Here is a 17,175-nt window from a genome sequence, read left to right on the forward strand (position 1 = left end):
AGTGTAAATCCAGTTTAAATGCAGATGTGCAGTGTAAATCCAGTTTTAATGCAGATGTGCAGTGTAAATCCAGTTTAAATGCAGATGTGCAGTGTAAATCCAGTTTAAATGCAGATGTGCAGTGTAAATCCAGTTTAAATGCAGATGTGCAGTGTAAATCCAGTTTAAATGCAGATGTGCAGTGTAAATCCAGTTTTAATGCAGATGTGCAGTGTAAATCCAGTTTAAATGCAGATGTGCAGTGTAAATGCAGCTTAAAATATGAATGTGCAGAGAAAATACAGTGTAAATGTAGAGATGCAGTGTGAATCCAGTTTAAATGCAGTGTAAAAGCAGACGTGCAGTGTAAACACAGAGCTCTTACACAGAGGCTGGGCACCAGGCTGGACAGGTTGACGTGGCGCGGGGCAAACATGTGCAGCTGCTGCAGGCAGGAGATAGCGGCCGCTTGAACCAGAGAGTCTGAGTGATCCTGCATGATGGCGCAGCCCACCAGACATGACGAGCGGATCGTTGAGATGCTCACACTGTTACCTGAAGAGAAAACCAGCTGAGGAAAATGCTTTCAAAACTAAGCAGAAGAGATCTAACCAAACAGACAGTTTAATTCAGCTGGTGGAGATGTGTCAGGGCTGGTCGTTTACCCTGTAGCTCTGGGCCAACGGTGGTGATGAGTGCTCCAAGGCAGCGGCCCAGACACTGGTGCACCTCAGTGTGTGACGGCGGAACGGTCAGCAGCAGCGTCAGCACCAGAGACAGTGTGGGCTCCACATAACCACGGTACATCGGCCCGCTGGAGTCCACGATCAGCGCCAGAGAGTGCAGAGCCCACGTCTGAAACACAGCAGCCAATCACAGTCAACATCTCAGTAAACCAGCTTCATCAGCGGCTCATCCTGCTGGTGCTCACCTGGACTTCATGACACGTGGCGTCCTGAGCTAAGGCTAGCAGTATGCTAACGCTAGTCTTGAGATGCTGACCGGAGCCGATGCCGCCAACATAACGGTGCAGGCATCCTAAAGCCAGAGAGTGACCCGTTCTGGACACGACATCACGCGCTGACTTCAGCCTGCGCACAACACACATTCAAGCACATAACACACAACCAGTAACGTCACACAATTCTGTCTTCAGTCAAAGCAACTCTACTTTAAAGTTACAATAACAGAGCTTTTGCCCGTTCAGGGCGGCACTGAATCTGTATATCCAGCATTTTGCTCTGAGCAGACGGCTGGCTGAGAAATGCTCCTGTTTGAACTCTTTGAGTTGAATCATTGATCTTCTGAACTGCTGTGATGGAGATGCCGGCAGTGTGAACTAATTGAAATGAATCACTTAATGTTCAAACTGTGTGAATTGAATCTTTGAATGTTTGTAATGTTTGAAGTAATGAAGTCACATGTGAGTGTTTATTTTACACTGTTTTCACTGGGATTTCACACTCACAGGATTTACATAAGAACCAAGAAACACTGGTGTCTGAGGCTCACAGTATGGCCATTTCCATTTTAGGTTCCAGTTTGACAGAGTTTGCAAACTCAGGAAGCCTTCTCATGATCAGTTGTGTTGTTGTTTATGATCTCACACACTTGTCAAAGCTGTGCTGTGCCATGCGGGCGATGAAGGACGCCTCTCCCACCACCTGCGCCATGCGGCCCAGAGCCTCCCCAGCGGCGCAGCGCAGAATAGGATTGGAGTTATCCAGAGCCCCCATCACCAGAGCCAGAGCAGACTTACGCACCTCCTCCAGACCCAGACTGCTCTTGTTCTCCGCCAGACCCTGAACACAACACAGCAACACACACATCAGCATTCACCAGCAGTACTGGGGTGTAATGATATGCTCAAGTCCTGATTTGATACGTTTCTCAATATTAAACACACAATTTGATATTATATCAATATTGCATGCAATAAAAATGATTGATTTAATATTAATTTTCTCCAACATGTCAATAAAACAGTGTTAATATTATAATATAATAATAATAATTCATTCATTCATAATGTAAGCTAATTAATTATATAAATCAAGTAAAATATTGTGAAAAGGATGAAAAAATGTGGTTTTTATTCAATATATACACAGCAGTAGAGTGTGCCTATATATATGGTCACTAACTGAAATGGAAACTGATTGCCATCTGGTGGTCATGTCTGGTACTGCACCAAAATAAACTTACTAAAAGATTTTAACTTTGGAATATAATGATCAAATTTGGCTCCTGATTATACACCTGGTATATATTTATGAAGCAAAATGATCACTGTGCAACATACTAAACATTTTAACAATTTAGTTATTTGTTATTAAAATCTCTAGCATTTTCTCTGTGGTAAACAAACATGGCTGTGTCAGCTCACATGTTATTTTGTGGCCATGAAAAGTCATTATGCAGTCTAGTATGGAAAAAAATAAACATGTTTGTGTGAATTACACCTTATAAATACCGTAAGCAGACTCTTGGATAAAAACAAGCTCAATAAATGTATCATATCATATTTACATCAGCAATATGCATCTAGGAATTTTCTTTTTTGCAATGTATTATTAAACCCCTAATCATTATTAGAGACTCAACAGCTCCAGTACAGGGTTATGAAGCACAGATGTAGACCTTGAGCGCGCTCAGCACCGCAGTGAAGATGTTGAGCTGCACCGCCTGCTGCCGCACGCCTTTAGCCTGCTTAATGCATTCAGCGAAGTGATCCAGCATCTGCAACCTGGAGGACACAGCACACAGAACACACATAAACCACAGACAATGATCTCAAATACAAAGTCAAAGTCAAAGTCAGCTTTATTGTCAATTCAGCCACATGTACAAGACATACAGAGAATCGAAATTGCGTTACTCTCAGACCCAAGGTGCTTAACATTAATATAAAATGTCTTCAAGTCTACAGTCTTCAATTTGAAGAGTGCTGTAACATCTAACGCCTACAGTATTTGCTTTTCCTACAATGTACACAAGTTTCTAACATTTTTCTAAATATCTCATTTTGTGTTCAGAAAGAAAACCCTTGAAGAAGAGCAAACAGTTTGCAAATGTTCATTTGTGCATGAATTATCCCTGAAAAGGGTTATAAAATCAGGGGTGGCCAAAGTCGGTCCAGAAGGGTCTGCAGACTTCAGCTGCAACAGTAATCAAACACACCCGTTTGTTGTATTAAAAGGCCTCTGAAGGCACTTTTGATGAGTTTACTGTAGTTTTCTGAGATGCTGATACCTGTGTTTGAAAGACACATGAGGAAAGACGACTCCGAACAGAGCGACAGATGCGTCGATGACGGAAACGCCGAGCGGCAGCGGTCCGGGAACAGCCTCCACTGCAGGAACACGCAGGTAGATGGAGGACGGGTCGTGTTCCAGAGCGCCGCTGCCAGACGCACTGTTGGGCTGCAGCTGCACACACACACACACACACAGACACACTTTACTACAGGCAACACAGTGTGTCATCATGAACAACTATCAGAATATACACATATAGCGCTGTTACCTGGTCCTCGATGGACTTATGGTCAGTCTCCTGCAGCCAGGAGCCCATCAGCACACTGTCATCATAATGGCAGAGCGAGCGCAGCAGGGATGTGGTGGTGTTGGCAGAGTTATCTGTGAGTGTGAATTCTGCCACCAGCTCCCGCAGCAGAGCATTAAAACTGCCTGAAATCACAAAGAAGCAGCTCCTGATCTTCAGCATGTAGATATATATATTAATATTCAATAATTTAACGTATCATGATGATGAACCTGCACAATACTGATATCAGGGGGCGTAAAAACACCATAAAGAATCTGAACTATTCTCTTTTATTAAAGTTATTTAGACTAGAAACGAGACCAAAACTCTAAAGTAAGTAAAGCATTTTCTAATAAAGCGTTCTGTCACTCACTGAGACATCATGGTCATGGCGCACTCGATTGGCGTCATCAGTCTGCGGATCACATCCTCCGTCAGCAGCTCTGGCGCTCTAGGCTAGTTTATAACAGCAGATGGCGCTCTAGGCTAGTTTATAACAGCAGATGGCGCTCTAGGCTAGTTTATAACAGCAGACGGCGCTCTAGGCTAGTTTATAACAGCAGATGGCGCTCTAGGCTAGTTTATAACAACAGACAGCGCTCTGGGCTAGTTTATAACAGCAGACGACGCTCTAAGCTAGTTTATAACAGCAGTTGGCACTCTAGGCTAGTTTATAACAGCAGTTGGCACTCTAGGCTAGTTTATAACAACAGACAGCGCTCTAGGCTAGTTTATAACAGCAGACGACGCTCTAGGCTAGTATATAACAGCAGATGACGCTCTAGGCTAGTTTATAACAGCAGACGACGCTCTAGGCTAGTTTATAACAGCAGAAGGCGCTCTAGGCTAGTTTATAACAGCAGAAGGCGCTCTAGGCTAGTTTATAACAACAGACAGCGCTCTGGGCTAGTTTATAACAGCAGACGACGCTCTAAGCTAGTTTATAACAGCAGTTGGCACTCTAGGCTAGTTTATAACAACAGATGGTGCTCTAGGCTAGTTTATAACAACAGACAGCGCTCTAGGCTAGTTTATAACAGCAGACGACGCTCTAGGCTAGTATATAACAGCAGATGACGCTCTAGGCTAGTTTATAACAGCAGACGACGCTCTAGGCTAGTTTATAACAGCAGAAGGCGCTCTAGGCTAGTTTATAACAGCAGACGGCGCTCTAGGCTAGTATATAACAGCAGACGGCGCTCTAGGCTAGTTTATAACAGTAGATGGCGCTCTAGGCTAGAATATAACAGCAGACGGCGCTCTAGGCTAGTTTATAACAGTAGATGGCGCTCTAGGCTAGTTTATAACAGCAGACGGCGCTCTAGGCTAGTTTATAACAGCAGACGGCGCTCTAGGCTAGTTTATAACAGCAGACGGTGCTCTAGGCTAGTGTATAACAGCAGATGGCGCTCTAGGCTAGTTTATAACAGTAGATGGCGCTCTAGGCTAGAATATAACAGCAGATGGCGCTCTAGGCTAGTGTATAACAGCAGACGGCGCTCTAGGCTAGTTTATAACAGCAGACGGCGCTCTAGGCTAGTTTATAACAGCAGACGGCGCTCTAGGCTCTTTTCTCTTTTATTAAAGAGAATTTCCTGTAAAGTGTTACCCCTTATGCACTTTATAATCCTTTTGCCATTTTTTATTAGCCTGAAACATCTGTTTACTCTGAACATTCATTCATTCATTCAGTCATTTTCTTGTTGGCTTAGTCCCTTTATTAATCCAGGGTTACCATAGTGGAATGAACAGCAAACTAACCAGCATGTTTTACGCAGCGGATGCCCTTCCAGCCGCAACCCATCTCTGGGAAATACTCTGAACATGCGTTTTATTATAATTTGTAAGCATTAATAGTTATTAAAACTAGTTTTATTGCAGCTAATATTGCTATAATACTGTAATAAAAGCTTCAACAATAATCACAATAACATGTGACACCATTATAAGCGTGCTGGACTCGCCTTCATATGTTTTTGGTGGCAGCAGAGCGAGTATATCATACAGTCTGAGTCGGACCATGGCGGCGCTGGCCTTCAGATGAGCCCCGTGAACCTTTATCACTGCAGGGATACTGAGAAATAACACACACACGGGCAAACATCAATTGATATTTAGACTAGAAACGAGACCAAAACTCTAAAGTAAGTAAAGCATTTTCTGATAAAGCGTTCCGTCACTCACTGAGACATCATGGTCATGGCGCACTCGATGGGCGTCATCAGTCTGCGGATCACATCCTCCGTCAGCAGCTCCGGACAATGAGCCACAAAACTGCGCATGGCTGAGAAGAACAGGAGAAATAACAATTGTGTATATACACATAGACATATATACACATACAGCACATGCATACATACAAACAGGCATGCGACGACAACTGATTTCAAGGTCTAACACAGTTTGGAAACGTCTAGGTTTTTTTACCCAGACATATGAAAAAGAATTGTAAAGCAGTGATCACCATACTGGGACATTAGGTTATCATACCATCAGAAAAAAGACCCATGCCATACATACACAATATACACAGATACATAAAATACACATACTTCACACAATATAATGTAAGCATTATTGTTTACAGAGTGAGGATATGAGTGTTTTACCACACAAGGCTCCAGCGCGGCCCTCCAGCATCACCTGCCAGCTGAAGGAATCTCCTCTCGCCTTCTCGGCCTCCAGCTCCTTCTGGGAACGCGGAAACACATTACGCCACAGCAGCAGCATCTTCGGCAGGTGATAGCGCACCAGAGACGGCCCTGAACACACACACACACACACACAAACATAAACATACACACACACACACACACACACATCAACAACAGCGCCGCTTACAGATTCCTCAAAATATACCTTAGTGATTTATCAATGCATTGTGGATCTTTTCTTTCAGCAGACGGCGCTCTGGGCTAGTTTATAACAGCAGACGGCGCTCTAGGCTAGTTTATAACAGCAGATGGCGCTCTAGGCTAGTTTATAACAGCAGACGGTGCTCTAGGCTAGTTTATAACAGCAGACAGCGCTCTAGGCTAGTTTATAACAGCAGACGGCGCTCTAGGCTAGTTTATAACAAATGGCGCTCTAGGATAGTTTATAACAAAAGCTGGCGCTCTAGGCTGGCGCTCTAGGCTAGTTTATAACAGCAGATGGCGCTCTAAACTAGTTTATAACAGCAGATGGCGCTAGTTTATAACAGCAGACAGCGCTCTAGGCTAGTTTATAACAGCAGACGGTGCTCTAGGCTAGTTTATAACAGCAGATGGCGCTCTAGGCTAGATTTATAACAGCAGATGGCGCTCTTGGCTAGTTTATAACAGCAGATGGCGCTCTAGGCTAGTTTATAACAGCAGACAGCGCTCTAGGCTAGTTTATAACAGCAGACGGCGCTCTAGGCTAGTTTATAACAGCAGATGGCGCTCTAGGCTAGTTTATAACAGCAGACGGCGCTCTAGGCTAGTTTATAACAGCAGACGGCGCTCTAGGCTAGAGTATAACAGCAGACGGCGCTCTAGGCTAGTTAATAACAGCTGACGGCGCTCTAGGCTAGTTTATAACAGCAGATGGCACTCTAGGCTAGTTTATAACAGCAGATGGCGCTCTAGGCTAGTGTTTAACAGCAGATGGCGCTCTAGGCTAGTTTATAACAGCAGATGGCGCTCTAGGCTAGTGTTTAACAGCAGATGGCGCTCTAGGCTAGTTTATAACAGCAGACGGCGCTCTAGGCTAGTGTTTAACAGCAGATGGCGCTCTAGGCTAGTTTATAACAATAGACGGCGCTCTAGGCTAGTCTATAACAGCAGATGGCGCTCTAGGCTAGTTTACAACAGCAGATGGCGCTCTAGGCTAGTTTATAACAGTAGATAGTAGTGTAGTGTGTGTTCATGGTCAGATGTGTAGTGTGTGTAAGTAAGCGCAGATGTTGATGTAGCGTGTCTGACCTAGAGTCATGAGTGCTCCGAGCAGCAGCCATCCAGCCTGCGTGCGCTGCAGAGACAGACGACTGTTCTGAGCCGCAGAGCGCAGCAGATCCTCAGCTATACTCACCACCATCTGAAAACACACACACACACACACACACACACACTTATGAATCACACCAAGACCTGTGTGTGTGTGTGTGTGTGTATGTGTTTATGTGTGTGTGTGTATGTAAGGGGGTGCGTATGTGTGTGTGTCTGACCTTCCCCTTGGAGTGTGGTACCCCCAGTGGGCACTGGTGAACGCCCCCCAGCAGAGCCGCCATGGCGAAGCTGTACCCGCTGACGGCTTCCGGAGAGTTCTTGAGTGTGTTGATGCAGTCGGCGCAGCGCTCCAGCAGCGGCGTCAGCTGATGAGGCAGAGCCACACACACACACCGCAGACACCAGGCCGCAGCCAGACGTGCAGCCATGCTGGGGTGCAGCAGCACGGACAGCACCGTCTCCAGAAGACCTGGAGCAGATAAACAGCATTACTACACACAGCTGGAATACTCCATTCTGATTGGTCAACCAGGTGACATGCTGTTGTAATATTATTTGCAACAACAGGGGGCGACTCAATGTAACTGCCATGATAAACCAGTGGTGTGTGTGTGTGTGTGTGTGTGTGTGTGTGTGTCACCTATAGACGGCTCCTGTATGAGTGGTGAGGCGGTGGCGCTCAGGCTCTGCACCAGTCTGCCCAGCTCCTTCAGTGCACACACCATCACATGCTGACTGGCCGACACGTCTGCGGCACCGGTGCGGTTCTCACTGCTCTGCTCATTCACTACTGCCTCTGTCACACACAACAACACTGCCATTACACACTCTGGAAACACTCTACATCACAGTCAGGACACACACAAACCTGCACATGTTTGCAAACACACACACACACACACACACAGAGAGGTATTTTAGACACCTTTATTTGATGTTTGGACTAGAAACGAGATAGAAACTCTAAATTAAGAGCGCCTTCATTACAGTGAGGAGTGTCAGAGAATAGTGCAGCAGCTCAGAGCGAGAGCAGTGAGGGATTGTGGGTAATGTAGTCCATCTTACCCACGGCTCTCATCTGTTTGCTGATGGCCAGGCAGATCTCCTTTGCGGCTGCGATCTGAGCTTTCTCTCCCAGCAGGCCGCCCAGAGTCGCCCTTAGAGCGAAGGAGACGCAGCGGCGGGAATACACTGCCTCCACGTGCGTCTGTGTGGCGCGAGGGTGAGCCACCAGCTCCAGCAGATGAGACAGAAACACTGCGAAGTTACGCTCCAGCCACTGCCCACCCAGAACTGTCACAAACACTACATACGCCTACAGGAGAGAGAGACACACACACACACACACACACACACACACACAAATCGATGAAAAACCTATTACACCTCTTTCTACAAGCTGTAAATGCGTCTCTGCTGTCTCTCTAGTGTGTGTGTGTGTGTGAGTTTGAGCTGAGAATAGACACAGATCATGTCCTCCAGCTCTCTGAAACTGACCCTTTCAGTATTTGATCCTTAACTGTGGTGTTTGGTGACTGTCGCTTTAAATGCAAATGAGATTGAGCTCTTTTCAGAAGAGGGCGGAGCTACAGATGCACATGCATGACAGATATGAAGCAGCAGAGTGTGTGTTGTGAGTGCAGGTCAGGTGTGTGTGTGCGCTTCAGTGTGAGTGTGTGTTGATGCTTCTGTCAGTCTATATGTCTCCTGTCTCTGTTCATCATCACCTCCACATCTATAATCCTCTTAGTCTATGCTGACATCATCTTCAGCAGCTCAAACACTCTAATGGCTAATGGACAGACGGCTGCTTCTCACCTGTGTGACCCCGACCCGCACCTCCCGGCTGACCGACGCCCCCTTCAGCATTTCTCCGCCGCTCTTCAGGAATCCGGATCCTCCGCGGAGGAAACCAGTGGCCATCAGCTCCAGCACTTCCTCCAGAGTCGCCCGCTTCACGTTCTGCCGCATCACTGAAAGCACCAACACACACACACACATCTGCATTTACACCGGTAAACACTCTCTCTGCACATGAAGCGTCCAGATTTGGGCTGCAATTCACAATTATTTTAATAATCAAATAGTTGGTTGATTATTCATTCATTCATTTTCTTTTCATCTTAGTCCCTTTATTAATCAGGGGTCAACACAGCGGAATGAACCAACAACTAATCCAGCATATGTTTCATGCAGCAGATGCCCTTCCAGCTGCAACCCATCACTGGGAAACATCTATACACTCTCATACACTACGGCCAGTGTAGTTGATCAGTTCCCCTATAGCGCATGTGTTTGGACTGTGGGGGAAACCGGAGCACCCGGTGGAAACCCACACCAACACGGGGAGAACATGCAAACTCCACACAGAAACACCAACTGACCCAGCCGAGACTTAAACCAGTGACCTTCTTGCTGTGAGACGATTGTGATACTTAACGTGACACCCGTAAACCTTTTCTAAATATCTAAAAACTAATATACAAAATGTTGCACTCCTATTATTTTTACAATATGAAATAAGGACATTAATGAGCTGACAATAGGATAATATGCAGCAGAATTTGTTGAGATATCAATATTATGGATAATAAATAAATTATCCATAAACAACAAAAATGTATTTTTGAATATTATCTGTCAAAGATGTAAGCGAAATAATCTCGTTTTAAAATTCATGAGGAACTCATTTACTTTTGACTCATTATTTCTGAAAGCAAGAGAATGCTTTGCACTGGTCTATTAAATGCTTCTTGATTTAAGAATTCTTAGATATTTGGAGTAGAAACAACAGACAAACTCTAAGTAAAGGCATTTTTGTGTGCGTATGAGTGTGTGTGTCTCACCGGTGGCCTGTTTGGGCATCAGCGCTGTGGCCATGACAGTTCCCAGCAGTGTGGAAACAGCAACTCGCACATCATACGTGGATCCTTCCAGAGCTTTAAAGCACAGCGTGGCCACATTCTCCAGCTCAGTGGTCCAGATGAACACAGCCTCGTTCTGCAGCTCCAACAAACACTGCGAAAACACACACACACACACACACACACACACAAACAACTATCAACACCACCAATATGATGACACTGAATGTGCTCATAATTAACATGCACTATATTAATATCATGACCACTTCAAAATAATAATAATAATATAAAATATAATAATAATGTTTACTCAAACCATTAGAGTGCTTTTAAAAAAAATCACAAATACTAAAATGCTATAAGAACATGTAATATAATGATTGTATATAAATATGTATGTATGTGTGTGTGTGTGTGTGTGTGTGTGTGTGTGTGTGTACAATAGATGGGTGAACATTAAAGGGAATGCATGTATATCTAATGACATGATGTAAAACAGATTAATAATGCGCATAATATAATGTTTAGACATCAACACTGGGAGAACATGCAAACTCCACACTGAAACACCAACTATTCCAGCCAGGACTTGAACCAGTGACCTTGTTGCTGTGAGGCCACAGTGCGACACCACTGATCCACCGTGCCGCCCTCATTTATTATTATTCATTCATTCATTTTCTTTTCGGCTCAGTCCCTTTATTATCTCGCAGTGGAATGACCCGCCAACTTATTCAGCATATGTTTTACACAGCAGATGCCCTTCCAGCTGCAACCCATCAATGGGAAAAACCCATACACTATGGTCAGTGTAGTTGATCAATTCCCCTATAGCGCATGTGTTTGGACTGTGGGGGAAACCGGAGCTGACCCAGCCAGGACTCAAACCAGCGACCTTCTTACTGTGAGGTGACAGTGCTTACCACTGAGCCACCCTGCTGCCCTCATTTATTATTATTATTACATATTAAGTGAAAAAAGGCCTGTATTAGATGTGCAGAAAATTGGAGCTGCTGTGTAGCTGTGCTCTGGTGTTTAGATCTCCTCACCCTGGCTACGGCGCAGCGGACGGCCATGGATCTGTCGCTCAGCATGGATCGAGTGTTCTTGTAGATGTCTCTGTGACAGGAGGCGGCGGCTCCACCCAGACCACTGAGAACCTTCTGCAGACTGAGGAGGATCTCCCCGCGACCCTGAGCCTAGGACACATACACACACACACATATACATACATACACACACGATCACAAACTGAAGAGCGGGGGTGGGGGGTGTACATCGGCTGGTAGACACATGCGCGGCAGGACTGCTCAGACGTGTGTGTTGTGTACCTCTGCACTCTTCAGAGCTTTCAGCAGGTTATTGATGGTCTCTGGGAAAGAGCTGCCCAGCATTCGTCCCATGCGCTCATAGAAGGCCCCAACACACGCCACCGCCGCGCTGCGAACACACAACACACACTGAAATTACACACACTTCACACTATATAACAGTAGAGGAGGAAAAGAACAATGAGAACTAAAGACTGGCCCCTGATAATGCTAAAATTACAACAGCAACAAAAATACATCTTTACCTACAACAAAAACAACATTTTAAAGCGTAATAATCAGGATAAAGTACATCCAGCTGGTTGTTACCACCGAATAAATCCTTCAGTCTTAAGAATGCTGCACATTGAACACAAAATTTTCAACCTCTGGTTAGTGTATACTCCATCAGCTGTTTTTGACTGTCTCCATCTAGTGTCTGAATAATGTGCAGGTTAGTGTATACTCCATCAGCTGTTTCTGTCTGTCTCCATCTAGTGTCTGAATAATGTGCAGGTTAGTGTATACTCCATCAGCTGTTTCTGTCTCCATCTAGTGTCTGAATAATGCGCAGGTTAGTGTATACTCCATCAGCTGTTTCTGTCTGTCTCCATCTAGTGTCTGAATAATGTGCAGGTTAGTGTATACTCCATCAGCTGTTTTTGACTGTCTCCATCTAGTGTCTGAATAATGCGCAGGTTAGTGTATACTCCATCAGCTGTTTCTGTCTCCATCTAGTGTCTGAATAATGCGCAGGTTAGTGTATACTCCATCAGCTGTTTCTGTCTCCATCTAGTGTCTGAATAATGCACAGGTTAGTGTATACTCCATCAGCTGTTTCTGTCTCCATCTAGTGTCTGAATAATGCGCAGGTTAGTGTATACTCCATCAGCTGTTTCTGTCTGTCTCCATCTAGTGTCTGAATAATGTGCAGGTTAGTGTATACTCCATCAGCTGTTTCTGTCTCCATCTAGTGTCTGAATAATGCGCAGGTTAGTGTATACTCCATCAGCTGTTTTTGACTGTCTCCATCTAGTGTCTAAATAATGCGCAGGTTAGTGTATACTCCATCAGCTGTTTTTGACTGTCTCCATCTAGTGTCTGAATAATGCGCAGGTTAGTGTATACTCCATCAGTGGTTTCTGACTGTTTGTCTCCATCTAGTGTCTGAATAATGCGCAGGTTAGTGTATACTCCATCAGCTGTTTCTGTCTCCATCTAGTGTCTGAATAATGCGCAGGTTAGTGTATACTCCATCAGCTGTCAGTTTTGCATTCAATTAAAGACTTAATAAACTATAATGGTTCAGAACAATGTTTGGTGTCTAAGTGTTATGTTTTGTGGTCAGTAGCCATGTAATAATCAGGATAAAATAGATACGGTTGTTTTCTCAGAAAAACCCCTTCAGTCTTCAACAGCAGTGCTGTTCTGCACATCGGGCTTCTGATAAACCTGTCAGGATTTATTCTGACATAACAACCTCTTCAATCTATCTTATCCCTTACTTAACAGGCAGAAAATGCATGCATAAATATACTTAATTTTGCATATACATTTGACACCCTGGACCACAACACCACTCACGAAAATACATGGTATGGGTCAGAACAATCATTAGACAATATTTTAAATGTTCCTACTGTAAATAAATAACAACTCGATTTTTGATTAGCAATGAGCTGTGATGATGACGATGATGAATCTTTTATTTAATGCCATGTCAGCAATAAAGGCTAAATCATTTCATTAATAAATATACAATTAAAGACAGCAAAGTACTGAATAGATAAATTAGATGAGTTGTTACTCGTTCCCTCATTATAGTGCACGTCTCCTGGTCTGTGTTTGTTTTGGTGGACTCACAGTTTGCTGGGCAGGTACGCGGCGGTGTCGTCTTTGCTCTTGATGATGTCATTGCACTTGTCGAGCGTCTGGAAGACTGTAAAGGTGTCTCCGATGCTGTAGAGCACGGCCAGGTTCTTGGCCAGCAGCTTTCGTGTGGGCGGCCCTGGAGAACTGCTGATCAGCCCCGTCAGCTGCTCCACCAGCTTCTTCTGCTTCTCCTTCACATCCACCTGCAGAGAACAGCATCGGTGGTGCTTTAAACGCTTTGAAATGCTTAATAGTCACGGCTTATTATGAATAAACATTGAGATGATAATAATAATAATATTTTATTTTGATATAGTGCCTTTACAACTTAACTCTCAAAGCACTTTACACCTAAAAAATACAAGGAAAGCTGAAAAATCTGTTATGCAGAGGATAAAAATTATATATATATATATATATATATATTATATATATATAATAAAACAAGTCAGAAACATGACACACTATACGTGATCAACTATAATTGAATTGGAGATTGCACATGCTGCGATCTGATTATTGCGGATGTGTACACTGTAATATTAATGCCAAAACTATACAACACACACACACACACACACACACACACACACACACTTGGAACAGGTTCTCTTGATTCTGGAGTGTGTTTTCCTCTGCTGTTTTACCTTGTTGGCAGCGATGAGGACTTTATCGAGGAAGCGGAGCCACTCGAAGATGAAGACGGCCCGCTTGGCTTCAGTGATGTGGGACAGAGCCTCTTCATTCAGTAGCAGACTGTGAGCCAGCTCCATCCTGACACACACACACACACACACACACACACACAGCTGTAGTGATGTTTGTATTGTATATTCTCTCCTCTCCCCCTAAACTCAAGCCTCACAGCACACACTCATCTTCACACTCCTTCATTCTGTCTGATTTATGAGCCATTTCCTCATGGAGACCAAACACATCAACACACAATGACTGACGTTGTTCTGAGTCTGTGTGCAATGTACATTCAGGATTAAGTCCCCACATGGACATAAAAACAAGAACACACACCCCATAAACCCACTCCCACCGTAAACAAACACACAGAGAATAAACACAAACAGCAGACAGACAGACAGACAGACAAATAGGCAGGTGGATGGATGGATGGATGGATGGACAGGTAAACAGGCAGACAGGAAAATAGAAAGACAAACAGACAGAGAGGTGGATAGTGGATGGACAGACAGACAGACAGACAGACAGACAGACAGACAGACAGACAGACAGACAGACAGACAGACAGACAGACAGATAGATAGATAGATAGATAGATAGATAGATAGATAGATAGACAGTAACACTCACACTCACACACACACACACTTGCACAGTGTATTGACAGTACAACTCTGACTGTACTGAATGATGAGTGAATGGGTGAAGACTGAACAGCAGGTCTCCGGCTATGAATGACAGTCGTGGCCTAAACTGAGCCGCTGACAGGAACACAAACATCAGTGACCGGAAACACACACACGTTTATCAACAGCGCATTCAGCACACACCGACACGCGCGGGCCTCTCATTAATCTACATTTAGTTCATTATAAATGTCCGTTTTCTTACCTGTTTCAGAGCAGCGAGCTTGTGTGTTTGTACCATAGACTGAATTCGACTCACTTCCGCTATCACAGCCAATCAGCGGAGAGAAGGATGTTGCGCTCGAAGAAGTGCGTGGATAACTCCTGCAGGGGGCGCTCTGTGGCCCACATATCTTTCCTTCAAGTTTGTTTCGGACTGTTTTGTCCGGTTAAAAATATGCTGTGTTCACTAAAATAATTTCAGATATTCATTATTCACATATGAAACTGTGCATTATGAAAGATCTGGTAATGACTGAAACAGAGGCCACGTGATCATTGGGCCGCGTGAGTTCATTTATTTATTTATTTTTTTATTTATTTGTTTATTTATTTATTTATTTATTTATCTATTTATTTATTTATTTATTTATCCCTCATGTCATAACAATAAAATACATTAAATATTCACCATATAGATGACAATTGAACATTTGCTGAAAAAACAGAAGGTCAGTAGTTTAGGCTTCAGCGCTGTGCACATGCTGAAATGCTGTTTTTCTGTGGTTTTTTGCTTGTTCCAAAAGATTAACATGTAATTTAGTCATTTATAAAGTGGAACAAGTTTGGTCTAACCCACTTTTCTTATGTAAGCTATATTGTATTTTTGTAAAACAAACAAATGCAAAATATGTCGTCCTTTACATTCAGATTCTTGTTTTCAGTTTACAATTTTCAGTTTATAAAATGAACACATTTCTAATACACTCCATTTTGTTGTTAATATATAATTCCAAATCATTGAAAAATAATCTTGCCTAAATACAATGACCAAGCAAATCCCAGATATAGGCTCTATGAAACCCTAAATCTTTACATGATCTGCTTTACTTTAGGAGTTTAGTGAATATGGGTCATTTTTGACCCAAAGGGTGAATGCTGTATACAGATATGTAAGACGACACCTATGGAAGGTAAATCCTGCCAATTTTAAATAAATCACCTGAATGATTTATGGTGTCACAGTGAAAGTAAAATAATTTCATTTTACTTTTAATTTTGTCAGATATTTTGCTGTTGTAAATTTCATTTAATGAAATTGTTAATCTTGTTTTATTGTAATTTCCAATGTTTAAATGATTTATTTTTAAATTGGCAGTATTTATCTTCCATAAACACCAGGGTTAATTGTGATAAAACACAGATGATAAGAACAGAGTCGCTCATAGAGTAAAAGAGTTGAGTAAGCGCTGCCAGATATACTGAAAATACACAGTTCTCAACCAAAACTCCAGCTCAACTCTCCTGAAATGCATTAAACCAAAACAAACACTGAAAACTGATGAGGCAGAGACATTTGTCTGACAGAGATCTGCTCTAAATGCAGAATGAGAGAAACTGTTTATGTCATCCTTGACAGATGAGATAGAAGATAAACAGGAGAATTCTGGAGAAAAGACATGCGTTACATTGGAAAAATGACTTCCAAAACAATCCTTCCAGAAATTGGTGTGAAACTACAATGAAAATAAAAAATATTCAAGAGAATTCACAGATAAATTAAACATTAAGCTTAAATCTTTCCAAGGCCTGCTTAAAATCCATTAAGTATTTCTATAAATCAAATAATGTTTAATTATTTGATGTTAATTGGAGCTGAATGTGTGATTCAGGAGGTGGACACAGTCCAATATAGCTCTGGTGAGACTTTAAGCTATTTTCAAGACTAAATGTGCCTAAATAAACACGCAAGCCTTATTTTAGACATAACATGATATAATTTGTGTAAATATTCAAAACAAACAACAATAGGAGGTTTATCTTGCAGATGCAGAATCTACCTGCAGGTCTAGGATCAGTCGTGTGTTACAGAGACTCCTCTTATCTCCGTCTGCAGAGTTCACACATCAGGAGATAAAACACACTTCATGACCCAAACAGCGGCTTTGATCTCTTCCTCTGCTGTTTTCTCAGTGTAAAGACGACATTTGCATTGACGACATGATTTATTACTTATATACTTTACTATAGACAGACAGACAGACAGACAGACAGACAGACAGACAGACCGATCCTTAAACGTTGTCTGAAT

At 43.1% G+C, this 17,175-nt stretch overlaps 1 protein-coding gene across 3 annotated transcripts in view; it reads right to left on the minus strand.

Moving 5' to 3' along the window:
* heatr5b (HEAT repeat containing 5B) overlaps positions 1 to 15,187 on the minus strand; it is a 32,174-nt gene extending 16,987 nt beyond the window's left edge. For all 3 annotated transcript variants that reach the window (XR_012389051.1, XR_012389050.1, XM_009307044.5), the window contains exons 1-21: positions 15,130 to 15,187; positions 14,190 to 14,316; positions 13,534 to 13,745; positions 11,692 to 11,800; positions 11,410 to 11,559; positions 10,340 to 10,511; positions 9,312 to 9,466; positions 8,559 to 8,808; positions 8,134 to 8,289; positions 7,712 to 7,962; positions 7,470 to 7,581; positions 6,135 to 6,287; positions 5,710 to 5,809; positions 5,490 to 5,599; positions 3,505 to 3,668; positions 3,232 to 3,407; positions 2,620 to 2,725; positions 1,591 to 1,781; positions 911 to 1,070; positions 645 to 834; positions 365 to 534 (exon numbers count right to left, since the gene is read on the minus strand). Coding sequence is in view for 1 of the 3 variants with exons in the window: in XM_009307044.5 (XP_009305319.1) it covers positions 365 to 534; positions 645 to 834; positions 911 to 1,070; positions 1,591 to 1,781; positions 2,620 to 2,725; positions 3,232 to 3,407; positions 3,505 to 3,668; positions 5,490 to 5,599; positions 5,710 to 5,809; positions 6,135 to 6,287; positions 7,470 to 7,581; positions 7,712 to 7,962; positions 8,134 to 8,289; positions 8,559 to 8,808; positions 9,312 to 9,466; positions 10,340 to 10,511; positions 11,410 to 11,559; positions 11,692 to 11,800; positions 13,534 to 13,745; positions 14,190 to 14,315 (3,213 nt within the window). In the remaining 2 variants the exon portion in view is untranslated. The remainder of the gene's footprint in view (positions 1 to 364; positions 535 to 644; positions 835 to 910; positions 1,071 to 1,590; positions 1,782 to 2,619; positions 2,726 to 3,231; positions 3,408 to 3,504; positions 3,669 to 5,489; positions 5,600 to 5,709; positions 5,810 to 6,134; positions 6,288 to 7,469; positions 7,582 to 7,711; positions 7,963 to 8,133; positions 8,290 to 8,558; positions 8,809 to 9,311; positions 9,467 to 10,339; positions 10,512 to 11,409; positions 11,560 to 11,691; positions 11,801 to 13,533; positions 13,746 to 14,189; positions 14,317 to 15,129) is intronic.
* Positions 15,188 to 17,175: the final 1,988 nt, after the last annotated feature.

The sequence above is a fragment of the Danio rerio genome, chromosome 13 (genome assembly GCF_049306965.1).
Source record: "Danio rerio strain Tuebingen ecotype United States chromosome 13, GRCz12tu, whole genome shotgun sequence".
Classification (NCBI taxonomy): domain Eukaryota; kingdom Metazoa; phylum Chordata; class Actinopteri; order Cypriniformes; family Danionidae; genus Danio; species Danio rerio.